This window comes from Silene latifolia, chromosome 5, assembly GCF_048544455.1.
Source record: "Silene latifolia isolate original U9 population chromosome 5, ASM4854445v1, whole genome shotgun sequence".
Classification (NCBI taxonomy): domain Eukaryota; kingdom Viridiplantae; phylum Streptophyta; class Magnoliopsida; order Caryophyllales; family Caryophyllaceae; genus Silene; species Silene latifolia.
The window spans coordinates 51,618,175-51,638,851 of record NC_133530.1 but is presented as its reverse complement, the minus strand read 5'-3'; the positions used below and the strand labels follow the sequence as shown (position 1 = coordinate 51,638,851).

Here is a 20,677-nt window from a genome sequence, read left to right as displayed (position 1 = left end):
TGGTCCTGAGGGTAATTAATTAGGTACAATTTTTTTTACCATTCTCTATCTTAAGTGAGAGGCAATATTTTTTTAAGCAATGTTACGTCATGACAATAAATAAGAGTTGGAGCGGTCAATTAAATCATGTTTGAAATCTGTTTACCTACCGAAGTCATTTTTTTTGTCATGGTCATGGTCAGCTTTACGTAGCAACGTTAAGAACATTAGTCGCGCGATTAAAATTCTACATTAATAATAGAGAGCAGATGTATCATGGGCATATGGTACAAAAACATTTTTTTACGAAGGAAGTTTTCACAAACCGAATTAGGGTAGTAGAATTGTAAGATTGTGTGTGCCATTTTTAGTGAACAATTAGTCATAGTTGTAGAAAGTTAAAGATACAATTTGTTGTTCCGCTAAACACATCTTCTTCGAACACACAACAAGTATATTATTACGAATGATTCTACCGGGTGCCCCGTGCATCGCACGGGCCTTCCACCTAGTAGCTAATAATAATAAAAAAATTAAGGCAGGAACTGAATAAGAGGGTGTGAGACAGGAGTGAAAATGGTGAAATGATAAACACCAGGTTAAAAGTAAGAGCAATATTTACCGTTGTCTTATTTACTGTGATTGTGATTTCCAATGAAGTCTTGAAGGTGCTTCTCTCCTCTACATGCATAATTTTACTGCTGTTAATTTGTATTTCAGCAGATTAATTTATGTATTTACTACTCTATGTTACATCTGTTTACCTTTTATATTTATCGTGAGGGGTATTTTCAAAGTTAAATAAATGATTGGGAGGGAGGAAGTATTAGTTTGGTTAAGTTTAATCATATGAACAAGTTTAATTTCCCATGAACAAGTTTATGTTCGGATTTTATTGTTGTTGATTATGATTAATGTATCATCATTTTAGTATGATTTTCATAGAAAGGAAGAAACTTTTATTCAAATTAAGTAGTGCAAATGCAATATAATTAATGATATTTCAGATTAGTTTCACATGTTGATATACCCTGTCATGTAAAATCTTTCAGATTTCAGACTGCAAAATGGCTTTTGTACATTATCTTGATTCTTGACAAGGGTTGATGTACTAACATGCCATTTTTCGAATCGTAATTCGGTGTCTTTCCATTTGTTTGACAACCAAATGACATGCTTAAATTATAATGAATGATGTCCAAGGCTAATAATCAATGTTATGTTTGCCTGTTTAGGGTTTTGGGTTTTATGGGTCATTCAGAAACGACATCTCCGATACCTTATGCCTTACCCCCCTACCCATTTTGGCTGCAATATCTTTATAGGCACTGGGATAATGAAAATCAATTATCTAGGGTAAGATTATTAGTATGATAATGATGGGTTGGTGCAAAATAAATTGGTTTCTTCTAGGTAAGTATTTGGAAAACCGTTTCTTTGAAGTGAAAGATGACGGTTTTTTCGGGAAAGAAATGGAGCATGTTGAAACTTAACCTTCTTTTTCACCTATCTAATGGAAGACTACTATTTTCTTGGCCTCCACAACCTTTGTTCTTGTTAAACTTATCACATTTTAATGAATAATAAATGAATGATATTTGGGAACTCTGGAAGTTATAAAGTTCCGCCTTCGTAGCCATTTGATGGTGAATGTATAAGGAAGGCAAAAAGAGAGCGCTTCGATATGAAGAGTAAATCATATCTAATAGTAGTAACAAAATACCTAACCATCATTCTTCTACACATTTATAAATGATTTCAATTCTTTCACACCCTCTTCAACATATCTAAACCATTTCTAATCTTTTAATAAACATTAGTTTGTTTACATGCCATTATGAATTTATTTTTGTTTTTTGGTTTTTTTAGTTATTCTGGAAGTGATTAGCTAAGGTTTTAAACCCACCCATTTTCACCTACCAATTTTTTTGCCCTGTGTTTGTTTACCTTTTCTTTATCTAACTCTCTTCATTTCCCCTTTCTTGATGATGGGGGCTTTGCTGCAAAATTTGCTTGCGGTTGCTCCTAAAGGGCTAATATTATCTCCTGAGCATCCTAGATGGCTGTCAACGAGCAAGAAAAAGGGTTTCGTGCAGTGTCAAAGTGGAAGCAATTTGACAAAGACAGAAAATATTGCTTCTATATTGTCGGAGACATCCACGTTGATGAATGCAAGTCATGGACCTGCGATAATAAAATCAAGTAGCAGCATGGTGATCACTCCAAACGGTAAGAGCTCCATTGAGCTCGTGGCTAAGGACGTAGTGACATATAACGGGTCAGCGAGTTCTTCTTTAGTACAAGGACAAGAAGGCATTGGCATTGTCAAGTTCCTCAAAGGAAAGAGTTTCTTTATCACAGGCGCAACTGGATTTTTAGCTAAAGGTGGCTCTACCTTATTCTCTCATTTTCCTTGAAATTTTAAGTTGCATAAGGCAGATAGATTAGTTTATAATTTGACATCTTTGTACATTCTCTTAACTCTTTTCGGTGGCTCTGTATTGTGCATGCAGTGCTGATAGAAAAGCTCTTAAGGACAGAGCCTTGTGTCGGTAAGATTTATGTCTTGATCCAAGCAAAGAGCACAGAAGCTGCACAGAAAAGACTGAAAAATGAGGTATTTGATATGTTCCTGAATTCCTGCTTACATATAGATGACATAGTTTTTGCTTGGTCTGTGCTTACTAAGGTTTTCATATTGTTACAAGATCATAAATACAGAAATTTTCAAAAGTCTCCGACAAATTCATGGCAAGGCATATGAAGCTTTCATGCTAAGCAAGTTAATCCCGGTGGCTGGAAATATATGTGAATCCAATATTGGGCTAGACGAATCGTCTATGAGTATGATTGCTGAAGATGTAGATATAATTGTGAACTCTGCTGCAAATACAAACTTTCATGAAAGGTAAGTACATCCTTTGTCAAATTGCATTTTCTTTATGTCTAATAACCTCTTCTGTAACTAGGCTTTCTCTCTTTCTGCAACTTAAATCAGTTGTGATGATAACTAAGGATTTCGTTTTAAACTAGGTATGACGTTGCGATTAATATCAACACTGGTGGACCTGGCCGTGTTATGACCTTTGCAAAGAACTGTAAGAAACTCAAACTCTTTCTACAAGTATCAACAGGTAAGACTTACCAGTGTTTAAGCCACAACTTTTAATTAAAAAAAAGTTTGGTATGAAGGCAAATATCAGTTAATGTAACTCTCTGAAATGCAGCTTATGTGAATGGTCAAAGACAAGGAAGGATCATGGAGAAGCCATTTAAGAGCGGAGAAAGTATTAATGGCAGAAATATCGTAAATGGAAATTCACCAAGTTCAGTCCCTTCATTTGATGTTGAAAAAGAGCTGGAATTAGCTCCTAGATCAGCAAAAGAATTTGAAGTGAAAAAAGTGTCTCAAAAGATGAAAGAGTTAGGACTAGAGAGGTAGGTACTTCTTCTCCACAAAAGATCAGTAAATGGGTGTATAATTTTTTAATCAGAATTTTATAGTTAGTTACTGGATTAGTAAAATTGAAGTGTATGTCAGTATGTGCATCTGGATGAACATTAATATATTTGTCCTGATCAACTCCAGGGCTAGGAAATATGGCTGGCAAGATACCTATGTGTTCACCAAGGCCATGGGAGAGATGTTGCTGAATAGTGTACGAGGCGATGTCCCAGTCGTCATCCTTCGGCCTAGCGTCATTGAAAGTACATATCAAGATCCTTTCCCTGGATGGATTGAAGGAAATAGGTAATATCTTGTTGAATATCTCAGAGATAAGCTCAACTCATGCAATATGCACTCATTATTTTGTTCCTACTTATTTCAGGATGATGGATCCTGTGGTTTCATATTATGGCAAAGGACTCTTATCTGGCTTTCCTATTGATCCAAATGGGGTCATTGATGTTGTAAGAGACAAACTTACGACTTTCTTTTCCCAGTTGCGCTAAATGTTGCTTATGTTGTGCATCTATTTCGACTTTATGTCCTGAAAAATGAAGACAGTTAAACTGAAACCTATGTCATATAATAATTCTGCTGGCTTAGTTACTTGAACATGTGCCATGATAAATAACTTTACATCCTACGGAATATTACTGAATCATTAACCTTTCAGTTAAGATAGTTTAACGTAAGAGACTTTTGTCTCATCAAATTAATATAGCATCTTCGAAGAAATTAAATTAAATATTGTAGTGTATTTCCTTTAAAATACAAGTTCCATATTAACTAGGACTTGTTTTACAGGTTCCAGTTGATATGGTGGTTAACGCCACAATAGCAGCTATAGCGAAGCACGGAATGTCTGGAAAACCAGAAATAAGTGTATACCAAGTAGCCTCATCGGTTGTAAACCCTTTAGTCTATGGAGACTTAGGTGACTTGGTTTACCAACACTTCACAAGATCTCCATGCCTAGACATACACGGAAGGCCAATCAAAGTCGATCCCTTTAAGTTTTATGCATCGATGGATGATTATTCTTCTCATATCTGGAGAGAGACCATAAATCACATCACTTCCTGCAGAATGCCTTCAGTTAATGGAAAACAATCAAGAACGATTGAAAATTTTTGTAGGAAAGCCGTGGAACAAGCTAAACACCTCGCTAGTGTATATGAACCATACAGCTTTTATGGTGGAAGGTGAGTTCTGAAAAACTAGGTGTTGGCATTCATTTACTCCAAAGGATCAATGCAAAAGGGCTTTACTATATATTCTTACACCAAAAATTATTTCATAAAATAATTATCATTATCTTGTAACATATACAGAGTATTATGTATGACTACTGAATTTTATGGGACGAAATGGTTGAATGATTAGTTGTACAAATACACAAATGCAGGTTTGATAATAGCAGCACGAGTTCATTGCTGGAGAATATGTCGGATGAAGAGCGAAAGACGTTCTATTTTGATGTTGGGAGTATAGATTGGACAGATTACATATGCAATGTGCATATTCCGGGTTTAAGGACACATGTGATGAAGGGAAGAAGGCAGTGCATTTGATTAGTATTTTAATGGTTACTCTTTATCTAGTTTTTCCATATATGTTTGTTATATACAGTACTTTTTTAAATAGCCTGTAATTTTCGAAAATAAGGCAGAATGAAAGGTGAAAATTAAAAGGGAGGTGTTGCATGCCTTGATTCATTCTTGGATTTGTCAAATACTCAAATGTAATTCACGGAATCTGTAATGATAGCTCTTTGGAGATGGATTTCCTATTTTGTATCAGTCGACTTATCTATTGCCTTTGTCCTTGTTGGAAGGGATTTTTATTGAATTTTCTTCTATTTCTTCCCGTTATCACTCATTTCATCAACTCCTGCTTAACACTAAACAGTCCCAAACAAATGTTTGGCTCGAGCTCGGTTCAGACTATGGGAAGGATCAGGCCAAGCCCCAGGCTTGAGATCAGTTTGTTTGTTTGTTTGTTTTGGACTAAACTCATTCCGCGAGCTGAGCTCATTGCAGCCAGCCCTTGCTACAAGTAACCCTCTTAGCTGAAGATAGTAAGATGGTTTGATTAGAACAGAAGGGTACTCTGGGAAGTTATAAAGTTCCGCCTTCGTAGCCATTTGTGGTGAATGTAGTAACAAAATACCTAACCTTCATTCTTCTACACATTCTTCATCATATCTAAACCATTTCTAATCTTTTTTTTTTTTTTTTTTTTTGAAATAAACCAATGCGGTTTATCATATATTAATTAAATCCTGTTCTGCAACATTCGCAAAAGACAACGGCAAAACATTCAACCAAAATCTCCTACCTATGGTCCATGGCATAGCATGAGCTACTAAGTGAGCTAGTTTATTTCTAATCTTTTTTAAAACATTAGTTTGTTTACATGCCTTTATGAGTTTGTTTTGGTTTTTTGAATTTTTAGTTATTCTGGAAGCGATTAGCTAAAGGTTTTAAACCCACCCTTTCTCACCTAACTATTTTTTGCCCTGTGTTTGCTTACCTTTTCTTTATCTAACTCTCTTCATTTGCCCTTTTCTTGATGATGGGGGCGTTGCTGAAAAATTTGCTTGCGGTTGCTCCTAAAGGGCTAATATTATCTTCTGAGCATCCGAGATGGTTGTCAACGAGCAAGAAAAAAGGTTTTGTGCATTGTCAAAGTGAAAGCAATTTGACAAAGACGAAAAATATTGCTTCTATATTGTCGGAGACATCCACGTTGATGAATGCAGGTCATATTGAATTTAAGATGAGCATAGGATGTAGAAGACATTAGCAGGAGAAATTGAATATTGAGAGAAGAAGTTCTTTATGATTGTATTAATTGAATAATGGAGTACAATGACAGTGTGAAGTATATACACATTCACAACTAAATTTTAGACAAAGACCAATGGACGCAACCTTGTACTGGACAAAACTATGTACCAACTAACTCTAGCATAAACTAATGACCCATATTTCTTCTTCTTTGGATTATAGGGTGTCCTTTGTACTTGCTCATTAATTGCTGCATTGTTTGTTGTCTTAGTTGCTGATGAGGCTTCTTCTCTACTCTCCCCCTCAAGATGTGAGTGGATACTTGAAGTAACTCCCATCTTGGACAATAGGTATTTATGCTGAGAAATAGGACATGATTTAGTGAAGATATCAGCTACTTGCTCCTTGGTGTTGACATAGGATGTAGTCATGAGGCCTTGCTGGATATTTTCTCTGATGAAGTGGCAATCCAGCTCAATGTGTTTGGTTCTCTCATGATAGACAGGATTGGCTGCAATGGCTAGGGCAGCCCGATTGTCACATTTAAGATGTGCAGGTCCCAAATGCTTGAGACCTAAATCCTGTAGCAGTTGGACCAGCCATGTGACTTCACAGGTGGTCATGACCATAACTCTATATTCAGCTTCAGCCGAGGACCTGGACACTACAGACTGTTTCTTTGATTTCCACGAAATAGGAGAGTTGCCAAGGAGAATGCAATAACCAGTAGTCAACCTTCTGCTGTAGGCACAAGATGCCCAGTCTGAGTCACAGTAGGCAGTGAGATCAGCTGTTGAGCTTGTTGTGGGAATTATCTGTATGCTTCCCTTTAATTATAAGGATTATAACGATATTATAAAGATGATTACGAGTCATAAAATAAATTACATAAACAAAATAGTAGAGAATTAAGAAATAACCTTCGGTCCTAGCAAAATCGGCCTAAGAACAATATCGCAATGATATTCAACTATCAGTTGCACCCAAGATGATATGAGATATGCCTTTGTTCTTTGCTAGAATCGATCCCCAATTTTCTGTAAATTATTTAGGGTTTTTGTGTTTTTTTTTGTTTTGATGAGAGGCAAGATTAGGTTAGAAATAGGGTTAAAAGGAATGAGAAAATGATCCCCCAAAATCCCCTCTTAAAACCGTGAAAGAGGAGGGATTAATGGGAAGATATTTTCTTCCTTTTATTCCCTTATTTCGGTTTTACCAACAACCACAAATTAGGATAAAATCCCCTTATTTTTGGTTATTCTAAAATTATATATAATGTGTACATTTTATTAATTGTCATATATGTTGCCCCGTTTTAATAAGTCCATACATAACTGATTGTAGTCGATTTATTAAATCCGGCCTGACAACATATATTATAACAATCTCGTGTAAAATATACTTTAACTATAAATATCGCATATTTATAATTAGCTAATTAAATATAACCGATTACATTTAATTACGAATTAACATCTTAATTCGTTCCAGCTAACATTATATACATTAATTAAATATAACATATTATATTCAATTTACGAATTGACAGTTAATTCGTCTCAGCTAATATTATTTAATCGGCATTAAATAATCGTCTCATCAACACGTTGACTAACTGTTTAGTCATATAAGGCATCAATGTGATTACATTTCCATAATCACATCTCTCAAACACATCCTTTAGGTGTGACTTTTAGGGACCAGTTGATCACCGACATCTGTATGAAAATAACGTCAAACTTTCTAGCAAGCCAACCGTTATTAGGTAATCGTTAATCAACTGATAAAATACGAAGTATACCCTTGTGAACCTATAAGAGATTTATAAATGTTATCACACTAATTTGTGGAGGACACAAGCTCCAACAAACTCCCACTTGTCCTCACAAGTGTATGTGCGATAACCGATTCTCATATCCTAAAATTTCTCCCACTCAATGTAAAAACAATTTGCAAAATCCGTATTCACAAAGGTCGTATTTTACAAGTGATTTGTATCAAGAGTGGTTTCCCCGACTAGAGAGTAACTTAACTTATAAACGAATCATCATTCGAGCATGGCCATGCATTTCAGTTACTACTCCTCGAGTGGCCCTGAGAAATAACTATACCTGATAAAGGTTGGATATTTTCCTCAACTCGAATCCTGCAGATATAAGCACAGTATGAAATGACCCAGAAAAAATCTACTTAGTCTCCAGTTACGGCAGACCATGAGAAAGAAACCAAAGTCACCCAAAAACTGCCTTAATCTCAAGAGACAGTCGATAGTCAAAAGAATCAACTCTAGGAGCACAATGGACGTCCAATCCACGACTTGGCACCGAATAATTTTAAACATTTAGGACTCCATTACGTTGTCACCAAAAAATTTGTCCTACGAGGTATCGTTATAATCTCGCATCTGTGATCGATCAGTGAACCGTTTGACTTATGGCTCGTTGAACCCACCATCAATTGACTGCACAATATAATAGCCAGAGTTATCAGCTCATTAAGGCGATTACGGACCAAAACAAATATAATGTAATTCAATTCACTTTGTGGCGTTCAATGTTGTCGGTACAATCCACATGAAAAACAAAATATTATAAAAAAAACGATGAAGTTATAAATAGTATATGAAAAGGATAATGTATCAAATCCATAATCAACTACTACAACTCAGGAACATGTTTAATTCCCATGGAAATAACGTGCCCTTCATGCTTATCAAAATTCAACGGTTTAATGAGAGGGTCCGCGATGTTATCATCCGAAGCTATCTTGTCAATCACTATCTCTTCTTGCTCCACGTAATCACGGATCAGGTGAGCTTTCCGATGTACATGTCTAGATTTGTTGCTAGACTTAGGCTCCTTAGCCTGGAAGATGACACCTCTATTGTCACAATAGATAGTGATCGGGTCATTCGAACTAGGAACTATCGTAAGTCCTTGTAAGAATTTACGCATCCATATAGCTTCCTTTGCTGCTTCCGAAGCGGCATAGTACTCAGATTCAGTGGTAGAATCTGCTACAACATTCTGTTTGGAACTCTTCCAGGTGACCGCAGCACCATTAAGAGTGAAGACGAACCCGGACTGAGATTTTGAATCATCTCGATCCGTTTGGAAGCTAGCATCTGCGTAACCGATTGCGCATAGCTTAGTATCGCCTCCATAAGTCAATACCCTATCCTTAGTCCTCCGTAGGTACTTGAGGATGTTTTTAACAGCTATCCAGTGTGTTTCACCTGGATTCTTTTGGTACCGACTCGTCATACTCAATGCATATGCCACGTCTGGACGTGTGCATATTATGGCATACATGATTGATCCTATTGAAGATGCATAAGGAACACGACTCATGCGCTCAATCCCTTCAGGCGTCGTGGGTGACTGAGACTTGCTCAACTGCATCCCAGACGTCATTGGAAGGTTCCCCTTCTTGGAGTTGGTCATGCTGAACCTTTCAAGAATCTTATCCAAATAAGACTCCTGACTCACTGATAACGTCCGTCGTGATCTATCTCGGTAGATACGGATTCCCAATATGCGTTGGGCCTCACCCAGATCTTTCATCTGGAAATGGTTCTTCAACCATCCTTTAACCGAAGTCAAGAGAGGAATGTCATTCCCAATCAAGAGTATGTCATCGACATACAATATCAAGAATACAATCTTGCTCCCACTCGACTTGATATATAAGCATGGTTCCTCGACCGATCGAGTGAAACCATACTCTTTTATCACCTGGTCGAAACGATGATTCCAACTCCGAGAAGCTTGCTTAAGTCCATAAATGGAACGCTTAAGCTTGCACACTTTCTTAGGATTCTCGGGATCTATGAAACCTTCGGGTTGCACCATGTACAACTCCTCCTCCAAATAACCGTTTAAGAAGGCGGTTTTCACATCTAGGGGTGGGCATAATCCGGTCCGGACCGGAAAAATGGACCGGTCCGGACCGGAATCTAGTGGACCGGAACCGGAATTAAAAATTCCGGTCCTGTCTCCGGTCCACCATTTTCCAAGATTCCGGTTTCCGGTCCGGTCCGGTCCGGGACCGGTATTTTCCGGTCCGGACCGGTTTGGACCGGAAGGCCCGGAATTATTGTTATTTGCATTTTTTTTTCTTAAAATTGTATTTTTATTCCGATCCAATCCGGTCCAACCGGTCCGATCCGGTCCAATGGACCGGAATTTTTGGACCGGAATTTGAAAAAGTGGGTGATTCCGGTCCAACCGGTCCGGTCCGGTCTTGGACCGAATTTTCCGGCCGGTCCGGTCCGAATTTTTGTAATCCGGTCCGGTCCCGGTCCATGAATTTTATCGATTCCGGTTCCGGTCCAAACCGGTTCCGGTCCGGTCCGGTCCGGTTTTGGACCGGTGCCCACCCCTATTCACATCCATTTGCCAAATTTCATAGTCATGAAAAGCAGCAATCGCTAAGATTATCCGAATGAAACGTAGCATGACTACAGGTGCAAAAATTTCATCATAATGAAATCCGTGCACTTGAGTGAAACCTTTTGCCACTAGTCGTGTCTTATAGGTATCTGGTTGCGCGTCTACAGAATGCTTTATTTTGTAAAGCCATTTGCACTGTAGAGGTTTTACCTTATTAGATAAATCAACAAGATCCCATACGTCATTCTCATACATGGAGTCCATCTCTGATTGCATGGCTTCGAGCCATAGCTTTGAGTCAGTACAGGCCATAGCACCTTTATAGGTAGCGGGTTCATTACTCTCTAGGAGCAAAACGTCATTCTTCTCGACCATACCAATGTATCTGTCTGGAGGATTAGAGACTCTACCCGACCTCCTAGGTTCCTCAGGAATATTAACCGTATCATCAATTGGAGGAACAACTTCCTCCATCTGTTCCTCGGTTGTTGGTTCTGGAATCTCCGACAGCTCGAAGGTTCTATTACTTGTCTTATTCTCGAGAAATTCTTTCTCTAAGAACGTCGCACTAGCCGCAACAAAAACTCGATGTTCGGTAGGCGAATAGAAGTAATGACCAAACGTTCCTTTTGGATAACCAATAAAGTATGTCTTGACCGATCACGGGCCGAGCTTATCCTCGTGTCTCCACTTGACATAAGCCTCGTAACCCGAAACCCGAATAAAGGACAAGTTAGGGACCGTTCCCTTCCACATTTCATATGGAGTCTTGTCGACAGCTTTAGTCGGACTTCGGTTAAGTATAAGAGCAGCTGACAAAAGAGCAAAACCCCATAATGAATCAGGTACTACCGTGTGACTCATCATGGATCGAACCATATCAAGTAAGGTTCGATTTCTCCGTTCGGACACACCATTCAATTGAGGTGTTCCAGGTGGAGTTAACTGTAAAACGATTCCACAGTCTTTAAGGTGTTGATCAAACTCATTTGAAAGATATTCGCCACCCCGATCTGAACGAAGTGTTTTAACCTTTCTACCCAGTTGGTTCTCAACCTTGTTCTGGTATTCCTTGAATTTCTCAAAGGACTCACTTTTATGCTTCATTAAGTAGACATATCCGTATCTACTCAAATCGTCCGTGAAAGTGATAAAATATCTATAGCCATCTCTAGCGGTAATTGACATAGGTCCACAAACATCAGTATGTATGAGTCCTAATAGGTCACTAGCGCGCATTCCAACACCTTTGAAGGAAATTCGAGTCATCTTACCAATGAGACATGATTCACACGTGCCATATGTAGAAAAATCGAATGCGGGAATAGTCACATTATCGACGAGTTTCTTTACACGTTTTTCATTTATGTGTCCCATACGACAATGCCATAGATAGGTTTGATCTTTGTCACCAACCTTTAATTTCTTATTATTCACGTGTAATATGTCTGTAGTTTGATCTAAGATGTAAATTCCATTCATGGAAACTGCTTTGCCATAAATCATTTCATTAAAAGAGAAAATACAGCTATTATCCTTTATTGAAAATGCAAAACCGTCTTTATCGAGTACGGAAACAGAAATAATGTTCTTAGATAAACTGGGTACATAGTAACAGTTATATAAAAATAACTCAAAACCACTAGGGAGTTGGATTACATATGTTCCCTTCGAGACTGCAGCAACTCTAGCTCCATTCCCGACTCGCAGGTCACTACTACAAATCCAGGCAACTACAACGCCCCTTTAACAACGATTATTCACGAAAATCACAATAGACGTTGTAGAATGTATGGCGCGAATTTTACTAAACTTAATTACAACGGGTATGGTTATAAAAACCGTTGCTATTAGTTTTAACAACGGGTCACACATGCACAACCGTTGTTAATAATTTGGCGCAAAATTGGCGCAAAGTTAGTGAAAAGTAATCACAACGGTTACTTTTGTAACCCGTTGTTAAAACATATTTGACAACGGTTGTTGTTTAATAACCGTTGTCAATACCTTCCCATACTATAAACCACACAAACACAGACCCAGCCACAAAACACAACCCTTAATACACAAACACAAACACATCAGACAAACACAAACACAAAACACACACTTTATCATCGTCTCTTTCTCTCTTTCTCTCTTTCTCTCTTTCTCTCTTTCTCATCGTCGCTTTATCTTCTCGCCGTCACTGTTGATTTCATCGTCTCTTACGTTCTGTATTTATCAGGTAAATCTCGCCGTCACTGTTAGTTTCATTGTCATTATTTTCTTTTTCTAATTATTTCTTTTGCATGTATGTGCGTGTTTTTATCGACCATTATGTTATTTGTTTAAGTATTGTTCGCATAATTAGTTAGTAAAACAATGAAGAAGCAAGATGAAGAAGCAAGATAAACATAATTAATATATATATATATATATATATATATATATATATATATATATATATTTATAAATACATAAATTAAAAAAAAAATTACATTAATGAAAATGCAATTCTTATATTTTCATAGAGGATCTTATTCTCCTCTATCATATCGTTCCTCTCCTCCTTGGCTATTTGGAGGTTCCGTTCAGCAGTTGCTATATCGTCATATAGCTGCAACTGCTGATGCGCCGTCAAGCCATCTTCTTTGGCGTCCTTCAGTACGGATCGAGCATCCGCAAGGTAGCTCTTGAAACGTTCCTCAATATGGAGCAACCGGCGGATGAAACTGTTGTTGTTCTCGATCATAGTAAGAGTCTTAAGGATGAAATCATTCATTTTGTTGGAGTTTGGAGTTTGTTTTGAAAGATTAAGTAGGGTTATTTATTTGGAGTTTGTTTTAGCAGTTAGGGTTTGGAGATGTATATATTGAGATAATGGAAATGTTAGTTGAGATAATGCAATGTATTTATACTAAGCAATGTGTGGGTTGAGTTGTTTTCTAATTAATATATATGTTAGGAAGTTGTGCCATGCATAATCATCATCATATCTCTCAATGCTGCTTCAAATCTTATTACTAACCCTTCTCATTCCATATTGTCCGTTCATATGCACAGTGATGTCAGTAATAATGCATGCATCGGAATTATAACGGGCCGTAATTATGCATGCATCTAGTAATATTTAATTTAATTTTTTTTTTATTTTTTAAGAACAAACAACACGGTTATGTATAAAAAACCCGTTGTCTTTAGTTATAACAACGGTTTTGTATATTACAACCCGTTGTTATAACTTTCCCCCCCAAAATTGAGTCACACTTTCCACAACGGGTTTTTATACTTAAAACCGTTGTTAATATTTTTAACAACGGTTTCCTTAAGAAAACCAACCGTTGTTAAAACCTTTTACAACGGACGCTTTAACAACGTCCGCTTTTTTATATAACAACGGTTTTTTACCGTTGTTATAGCCTGTATTTGTAGTAGTGGGTCCACATCACCCTTTCCGAGAGGTGTGATGTTTCTTAAGCCCTGAAAATGATTACACATATGAGAACCACAACCAGTATCAAGTACCCAAGTTCCGAAACTTGCATGATTAATCTCAATCATATGAATATAAGATGACATACAAACAGGAACGACGCGGCCTGCTTTTATGTCCTCACGGTACACGGGACAGTTCCTCCTCCAATGTCCAGTCTTGTGACAATGGTGGCATTCAATGTCACCGCCCTTGCTCTTTGCCTTGCCCTGTGAGCCACTAGTCTCACTAGGCCCACTCTTACCGTTTCCTGGCTTTTTAAACTTTGGCTTACCTACAGTTAGGTCGCCTGGAGCTTTGCCCTTACCTTTATTCTTGTTGGAAATCGTGAGAACATCCTGCTTCATGCTCCCACTTAATTTCATATCCTTCTCGGTCTATACGAGAAGTGAGTGTAGCTCATGAGGACTTTTCTTTAAGTCATTCATGTAGTAGTTCGCCCTGAAAAGAGCAAAACCATCATGAAGAGAATGAAGCATTCGGTCAATGACTATGCTCTTACTGATTTTGCAATCAAGTGCGTCCAATTTCTCGACATTCTCAATCATGTTAAGAATGTGTGGGCTAACCGGTTGGCCCTTTTGGAGTTTCGCATCAAAGAAGCGACATGTATGCTCATAAGTAACGATTCTCGGTGCTTTTGAGAACTCGTTAGTGAGCGTGGTGAAAATCTTGTTTGCACCTTGGGCAATGAAGCGTCTCTGCAAATTGGTTTCCATTGCAAAGATGAGTACGTTCTTTATCGCACCCACTTCCATGACGAAATCACTATAAGCAAGTGACTCGTTAACTCCTACATTCGGGCCTGGGTTTACCGGTATTGGCTCAGTTAAGTACTTGAGCTTACCGTCAGCAATGGCAGCATTCCATAGTGATGCCTCCCAGTCCGCAAAGTTGGACCCATCATTCTTCAGTCGTGTGAACTGATTCATGTTGTCCATAAAAACTTTAAGCCAGGACTCGCGTCCAAGTGTGGTACTCGGCATTGGGATTTCGTTATTTCCAGCCATTATGTTGTAACAGTATTATCAAAATAAATGAATTCTACACTGCGAAAAGAAGAATAAAAATAATAAGCATATGCATCGTTATGATTTTAAGTCTTAATGCAAAACTATTATAAGCAAAGACTCATGCATTTATACACTTGACCTCCCTCAAGAATTATATAAATGATCCCAAGACTCAATTATCTGCAAATTGATAAGCAAAACTTTTGGCTAATTCTATTGTTAGAATTCTTGGTCGATAAATGTCAGTAAATTCTATCTTTAGTCCATCATAATCACGAGAAACTCTTCGGACTATAATGTTGAGATAAACTAAGTCAACACAAACTACTTACCCAACGTAGAAGGGGTCATATTATGCCTACCGACGAAGAAGGGATTCATATAGACCTGGCAAAACCAACCCGGCCCGAATGACCCGACCCGAAAACGTTGACCCGAGACCCGAATTAACCCGAGTTGTGAAACCCGAATATGACCCGAAACCCAAATTAACCCGGCCTGACCCGATCTTGACCCGAGTTTTGCTAGACCCGCTATTGACCCGACCCGTTGCCACCCGACCCGGAACCACCCGACCCGTAAATGACCCGATTTAAATGACCCGAAGTGGACCCGAAATAGCTAATGTGAAATTGTATACAATATTATTAAATTAATTTGACGAGTTGAAAACACTAAGGGTGTGTTTGGATTGAGGGATTTGGAGGGAAATGGAAGGGAGGGAATTGGAAGGATGTCTATTGTTTGGTTAGCAAAATGAAGGTGGAAGGATTTGGAGGGGGAGGAAAAATGGATCCCTCCATTTCCCTCCTACAAGCCAAATTATTCTCCATCAACATAGGCAAGATTTGGAGGGAAAATCACCTCCTCCATTCTCCCTCCCCTTCCTTTCCCTCCTTCCCACTCCCCTCCCTTTCCCTCCTTTTTTCCTATCCAAACACACCCTAAGTAAAATATAAGACTATAAGTCTAGGCAAAACAATTAAAAATGAAATTATACAAACTTTGTTGACACAAAATTTATACTCATCCATTCCCTTTTTTTTTGTGTCCTTTTTTTATTTGCATATTACAAAGTAATTGTTATCTCTAAATATAATAGAAAAAATAATGAATTACCCTTTGATTAAGCAACTTTTCTTAGTCCTTCCTTCAATATGAAAACCCAGTAACCAATTTCTCTTTTTATAACCCTAATCCCCAAATGTTGCTAATCAATAATTCACCTTTTCTACTCTGATTTTCCTACAATTGATTCACAAAGTAATACTTGATTTGGGTTTAAATGCAAACAATTGATTCCTGCAATGCAGTCCTGCACCAACACTATCAATTTCAATCACCCATATCCTGATCATTCCCGTCTCACTGTCAACCGCCATGGGCGCACTTCCCCAGCTTATCGAAGCCAACAAATGGAACCAGTTCGTGTTTTTGCTTAATGAATCTTTACCAAAAACATAAGAGTAAAAAACTGAATCTTTACCTGTGCTTGAACTTGATCATCTAACAATAAGAACTAAATTACTCCATACAAATTCTATATAACACTGGTAATCATTCATTTGCACTTGAAACATTAAAATTCAATTCGTTATCCATCATTTAAACGAATGAGAAAGTTTCAGTAGTTACAGAACATAATATTTCAGACAAAATGTTTCCAAAAAAACAGATGCCACCTTGTAAATGAGCCTCTTCTTGAATATTTGAGCTCTTAAAACAAACATAACCTTCTAAATTTTACTCATGTTAATGACAAAAATCACAGCAACTGTAATGCATACAAAACTTCTCCCATATTTTGTTCACTAATTTCCACAAAGGTTTAAGTCTTGTTCCTGTAAATACCTCAAAAGATTTACCTGCATAAAAAATTACCAATCAGCCAATAGAAAAGAGGCGTAGAGCAGACACAGAAGGCCAAAAGAGGCAAAATAGTAGTCAATATAAGGTTTGTCAAGCTTTCAGTAGTACCTAATCCTACTGCCTTCAGTTTTAAGATTTGGTATTCCAATTCACATCGCACCCGATAAACTCTTCATCCTCGTCGGCTGAAAACACAATTCAGAAATATAATGTCAAATTATAGAATTAGGTACAACACAAATACTTAAATACTTATAGAAGAAAGTAATACCAAAAATAAGAAGAGTTTTTAGTATTATTGCATACACACCATTATAGCTATATAGCCAACTACGTGAAGTAATCAAAGCTTCCACGTTATCGGGAAGGTAAGAACTCCTCCATTTGTTCAAGATCCTACCTCCTATACTAAAAGTGGATTCTGAAGCAACCGTTGTGAGTGGAACAGTCAAAATATCCCTAGCTAAATAAGCTAGGTCACCATATTTCTTTTCATTTACTTGCCAGAATTTTAAAATATTCAAATTCTCATTCCGGCTAAGCCTAGGCTCGTCCAAGTATAAATCTAACTTGGACTTCACTGAACCAGTACATGAAGATGCACACTCTTCATTGTCAAGATCCTGGCATATAAGAACTAAAAGTTAGTGTTGAGAATTATTTATACATTTAAAAAGTGATAAAATAAGAATAAAGAAAGTCAGAATCCAAAAGAACATATAACAGAACATACCATCGGAGCATACTTGCGCTTGCGATTAACTGATTTTCCATTTGAGGTGTTAATATTATTAAAGGTTGATGCTATGCTGGCGTCTTTTGGACTGTACTCCTCAAGGAGTTTTCTAAGCTTAAACATCACATCATTTACCTCTAAAGCAGCTCTCCACTCATCCTCGTATATCTTTCCATAACAGTATTTAAGAGATTGCTTCTTAAAACGAGGATCAAGAATCATGGCAAAAGCAAACAAAGTGTTATAATCATCTCCACTTGAATTTAACCAGTACTTATCAAACTTTTCTTGCATTACTTGGCCCATATTTCTTATATCTTTATCTCCATCTTTGACTAAATCTTTTAGAAGCATTGCAATTCTCCAAACATTCTCGAAATACAAGTTTGAAGTAGGATATTCGATTCAAAAATTAATTTGTTATGTCACAAAATGGCTCCAAGACATCTCTAACTTTTTCTATTTTTTCCCATTCCCTAGAATCTGGAAGGTGAATATACAAGGAGTCTTTTTGTTTCAACTCCTTAAACGCAGCACGGTATATAAGTGCCCTGTCAAGCATCATGTAAGTGGAATTCCACCTAGTCGGAACATCCAGCCATAACGCCTAAGTCTCCGAAATAGCAGCTAAGGCCACACAAACCTTAAAAGATTTCTTTCTCGACTCTGACCACTTGATATACTTCACACTAAACCTTATCTTTCTAACACTTTCTTGAATCATATCAAGACCGTCTTGGACAATGAGATTTAGAATATGGGCAGCACATCTAACGTGTAAAAACTGACCTTCACTTAACAATAAGCCTCTATCATTAAGTGAATCTTTCAAGTAGTCTTGCATTTTATCATTACTAAAAGCATTATCTAATGTTATAGAAAATATCTTACTCTCAATACCCCACTTTTTAAGTAAGCCTGATATAACACTATACATTTCATACCCGGTATGCGGTGTTTCTATATGACAAAAGTTTAAAACTTTACTAACAAGCCTTCAATTATCATCAACATAATGAGCGGTCAAACACAAATAGCCTTCAGTTTGACATGAAGTCCACATATCGGAAGTCAAGCATATACGCCCGAACACATTTTTTAGAGTGCGTAGCAATTCAACCATCAAAGATTTGTGCAGTTTTAAACAATCGGCCTTTGCAGTATTTCTAGTAATGGTTCTAACTTGGCAGTTCAGATATGTGTGAACTCTCCTATTTGCATCATGCTCAACCCAAGAAAAAGCATAACCATGTCTGATAATAGCTCTAGCTACTAAATCCCGGTACACATTTTGGTCAAAAATCTGACCTTTACCTTTTGTGGCTAAAAAAACTTTATAAGCAATGCACTTTTTAAGATGATTAATCAAGTTCTTGGTTCCATAATGAGCATTAGCAATGAATTTTGCATCTTTACAATGACAACATATTGCTCTTTCTTTTCCATCAGTGCTTTCTTTTGCATCAATCTTAATAAACTCACCCCAAACAAGACTGCGTTTCCTACCATGCTTACGAATAGGTAGTGGAGCACTTACAGCAGCAATTGTGTTGTCGTTAGTCTCAATAACAATGTTGGGTACCTCAGCAACATTATTACTAGCCTGGGTAACCATGTCGTCTCCTTCGTGCTCATCAAAATGTACCATAACTGGGATTGATAAACAAGAAAGAATTTGATTAGATGAAATACGAAAAGGAAGCAAAAGCCAACACAAATGATTATAATTGTAAATAATCAAGATAAAAGAAAAAGATGGATCTTTATCTATATATAAACATCCAAAATCTAGGAACATATCCTATTTCGACCCACAAAATTTCACTAAACCACAACTTAATTCACCAAAATCTGCCAAAATTCAAACGACCAACAAAAAATCGATTAACAAGTTTATATAAAGAAAAAACAAAAATAAAAGAAACGGAAAGGCAAACATTTAGTATTGAATACTTGTAATTACAAAAAAAAAAAAAAAAGAATAATACCTGGTTTCAGAGATGAAAGAGAATGACGGAGATTACAATTGAGAATGCTTTGGTTAATTTTTTGAGATTGTTAATTGAGTAATTAGATTTTGTTGTTGGGTGTATTATTGAAGAGTTGAAGAAATGAAGACTATGAGGAATAGTTGGAGTGTTGATATGATCATATCAAGAATTCTGGAAGATGGGAAAAGAAGTAGGAGTCAGGCTAGTATGTTAGTATAGCTACGTGTCGTCCTTTGCTTTGGACTATCTATTCTAGTTGTCAGAATTTGTTAGCTAAAATGGTAAAATTGGTGGCAAACTTGTAATTTTGTCAATATGTTTGGCAACTGAACTGAACAATTTGGCGCCAAAATAATTCTTAGGTTTTGTTTTTTTTTGGAATAAAATAATTCTTAGGGTTGTGTAATTGTGATTATAATTTATTAATTTGATATAGAGCATACAAACGTGTCGTATAATTATTAAGGTTAAAAGACGGTCTCAAATTATTTATGGAGTGTAAACGTATAGGTGTGTCGTAGACTCGTAAGTTGGACTTCTTTTTTCACGCGAGTCATTTAAAAGACAGTCTCAAATTACTTAAGTACAAAATATACTCGTATTATTATTATTAATTTACAATTACAATTAATTCAACTTTTAATGTCACTTAAAAAATAATCTCGTGTGAACCCACAAGAAAAACAAATTTTCATTATGAAACGATTCTAATATATGATTATTATAAGATGTTTCTATATTACGAAGTATTTAACAGTTAACGAGCAATGGTGTGAATTATGATTGAATTGTGTTGGTCGTAACTTGTATGCTAGACACACGCATGCGACAATCTCCCGTATTACTAATTTGTCGATAATTGAAGGAAATGTACTATATTATGAACCAATCTCGTTATAATTCAATCTCAAATAACCCTATCATTAGATCACTTGTATAAGAATGTGTGAACGTTTCAAAATTAAGATTTAAATGACGGTTGTAAA

General features: G+C 36.9%; 1 protein-coding gene and 1 long non-coding RNA gene across 2 annotated transcripts; one reads left to right on the top strand and one right to left on the bottom strand.

Moving 5' to 3' along the window:
* The first annotated feature begins 491 nt into the window (after positions 1-491).
* Positions 492-5,275, top strand: LOC141657394 (fatty acyl-CoA reductase 2, chloroplastic). The gene is made up of 9 exons (XM_074464621.1): positions 492-2,364; positions 2,493-2,596; positions 2,688-2,887; positions 3,013-3,113; positions 3,207-3,417; positions 3,569-3,730; positions 3,810-3,891; positions 4,232-4,629; positions 4,833-5,275. Exons 1-9 carry the CDS (start codon positions 1,965-1,967, stop codon positions 4,996-4,998), a joined length of 1,824 nt encoding a protein of 607 aa, XP_074320722.1. The 5' UTR covers positions 492-1,964; the 3' UTR covers positions 4,999-5,275.
* An 11,399-nt stretch (positions 5,276-16,674) lies between these two features.
* On the bottom strand, positions 16,675-18,096 carry LOC141657393 (uncharacterized). The gene is made up of 2 exons (XR_012548749.1): positions 17,275-18,096; positions 16,675-17,149 (listed from the first exon to the last, which is right to left on the bottom strand). It is a non-coding gene; the product is annotated as an uncharacterized LOC141657393 (long non-coding RNA).
* Positions 18,097-20,677: the final 2,581 nt, after the last annotated feature.

Coding starts and splice junctions, on each gene's coding strand:
- LOC141657394 (XM_074464621.1), top strand. CDS start 1,965: ATGATGGGGGCTTTGCTGCAAAATTTGCTTGCGGTTGCTCCTAAAGGG. Junction 3,731..3,809: donor GGATGGATTGAAGGAAATAG/GTAATATCTTGT, acceptor TACTTATTTCAG/GATGATGGATCCTGTGGTTT. Junction 3,892..4,231: donor CAAATGGGGTCATTGATGTT/GTAAGAGACAAA, acceptor CTTGTTTTACAG/GTTCCAGTTGATATGGTGGT.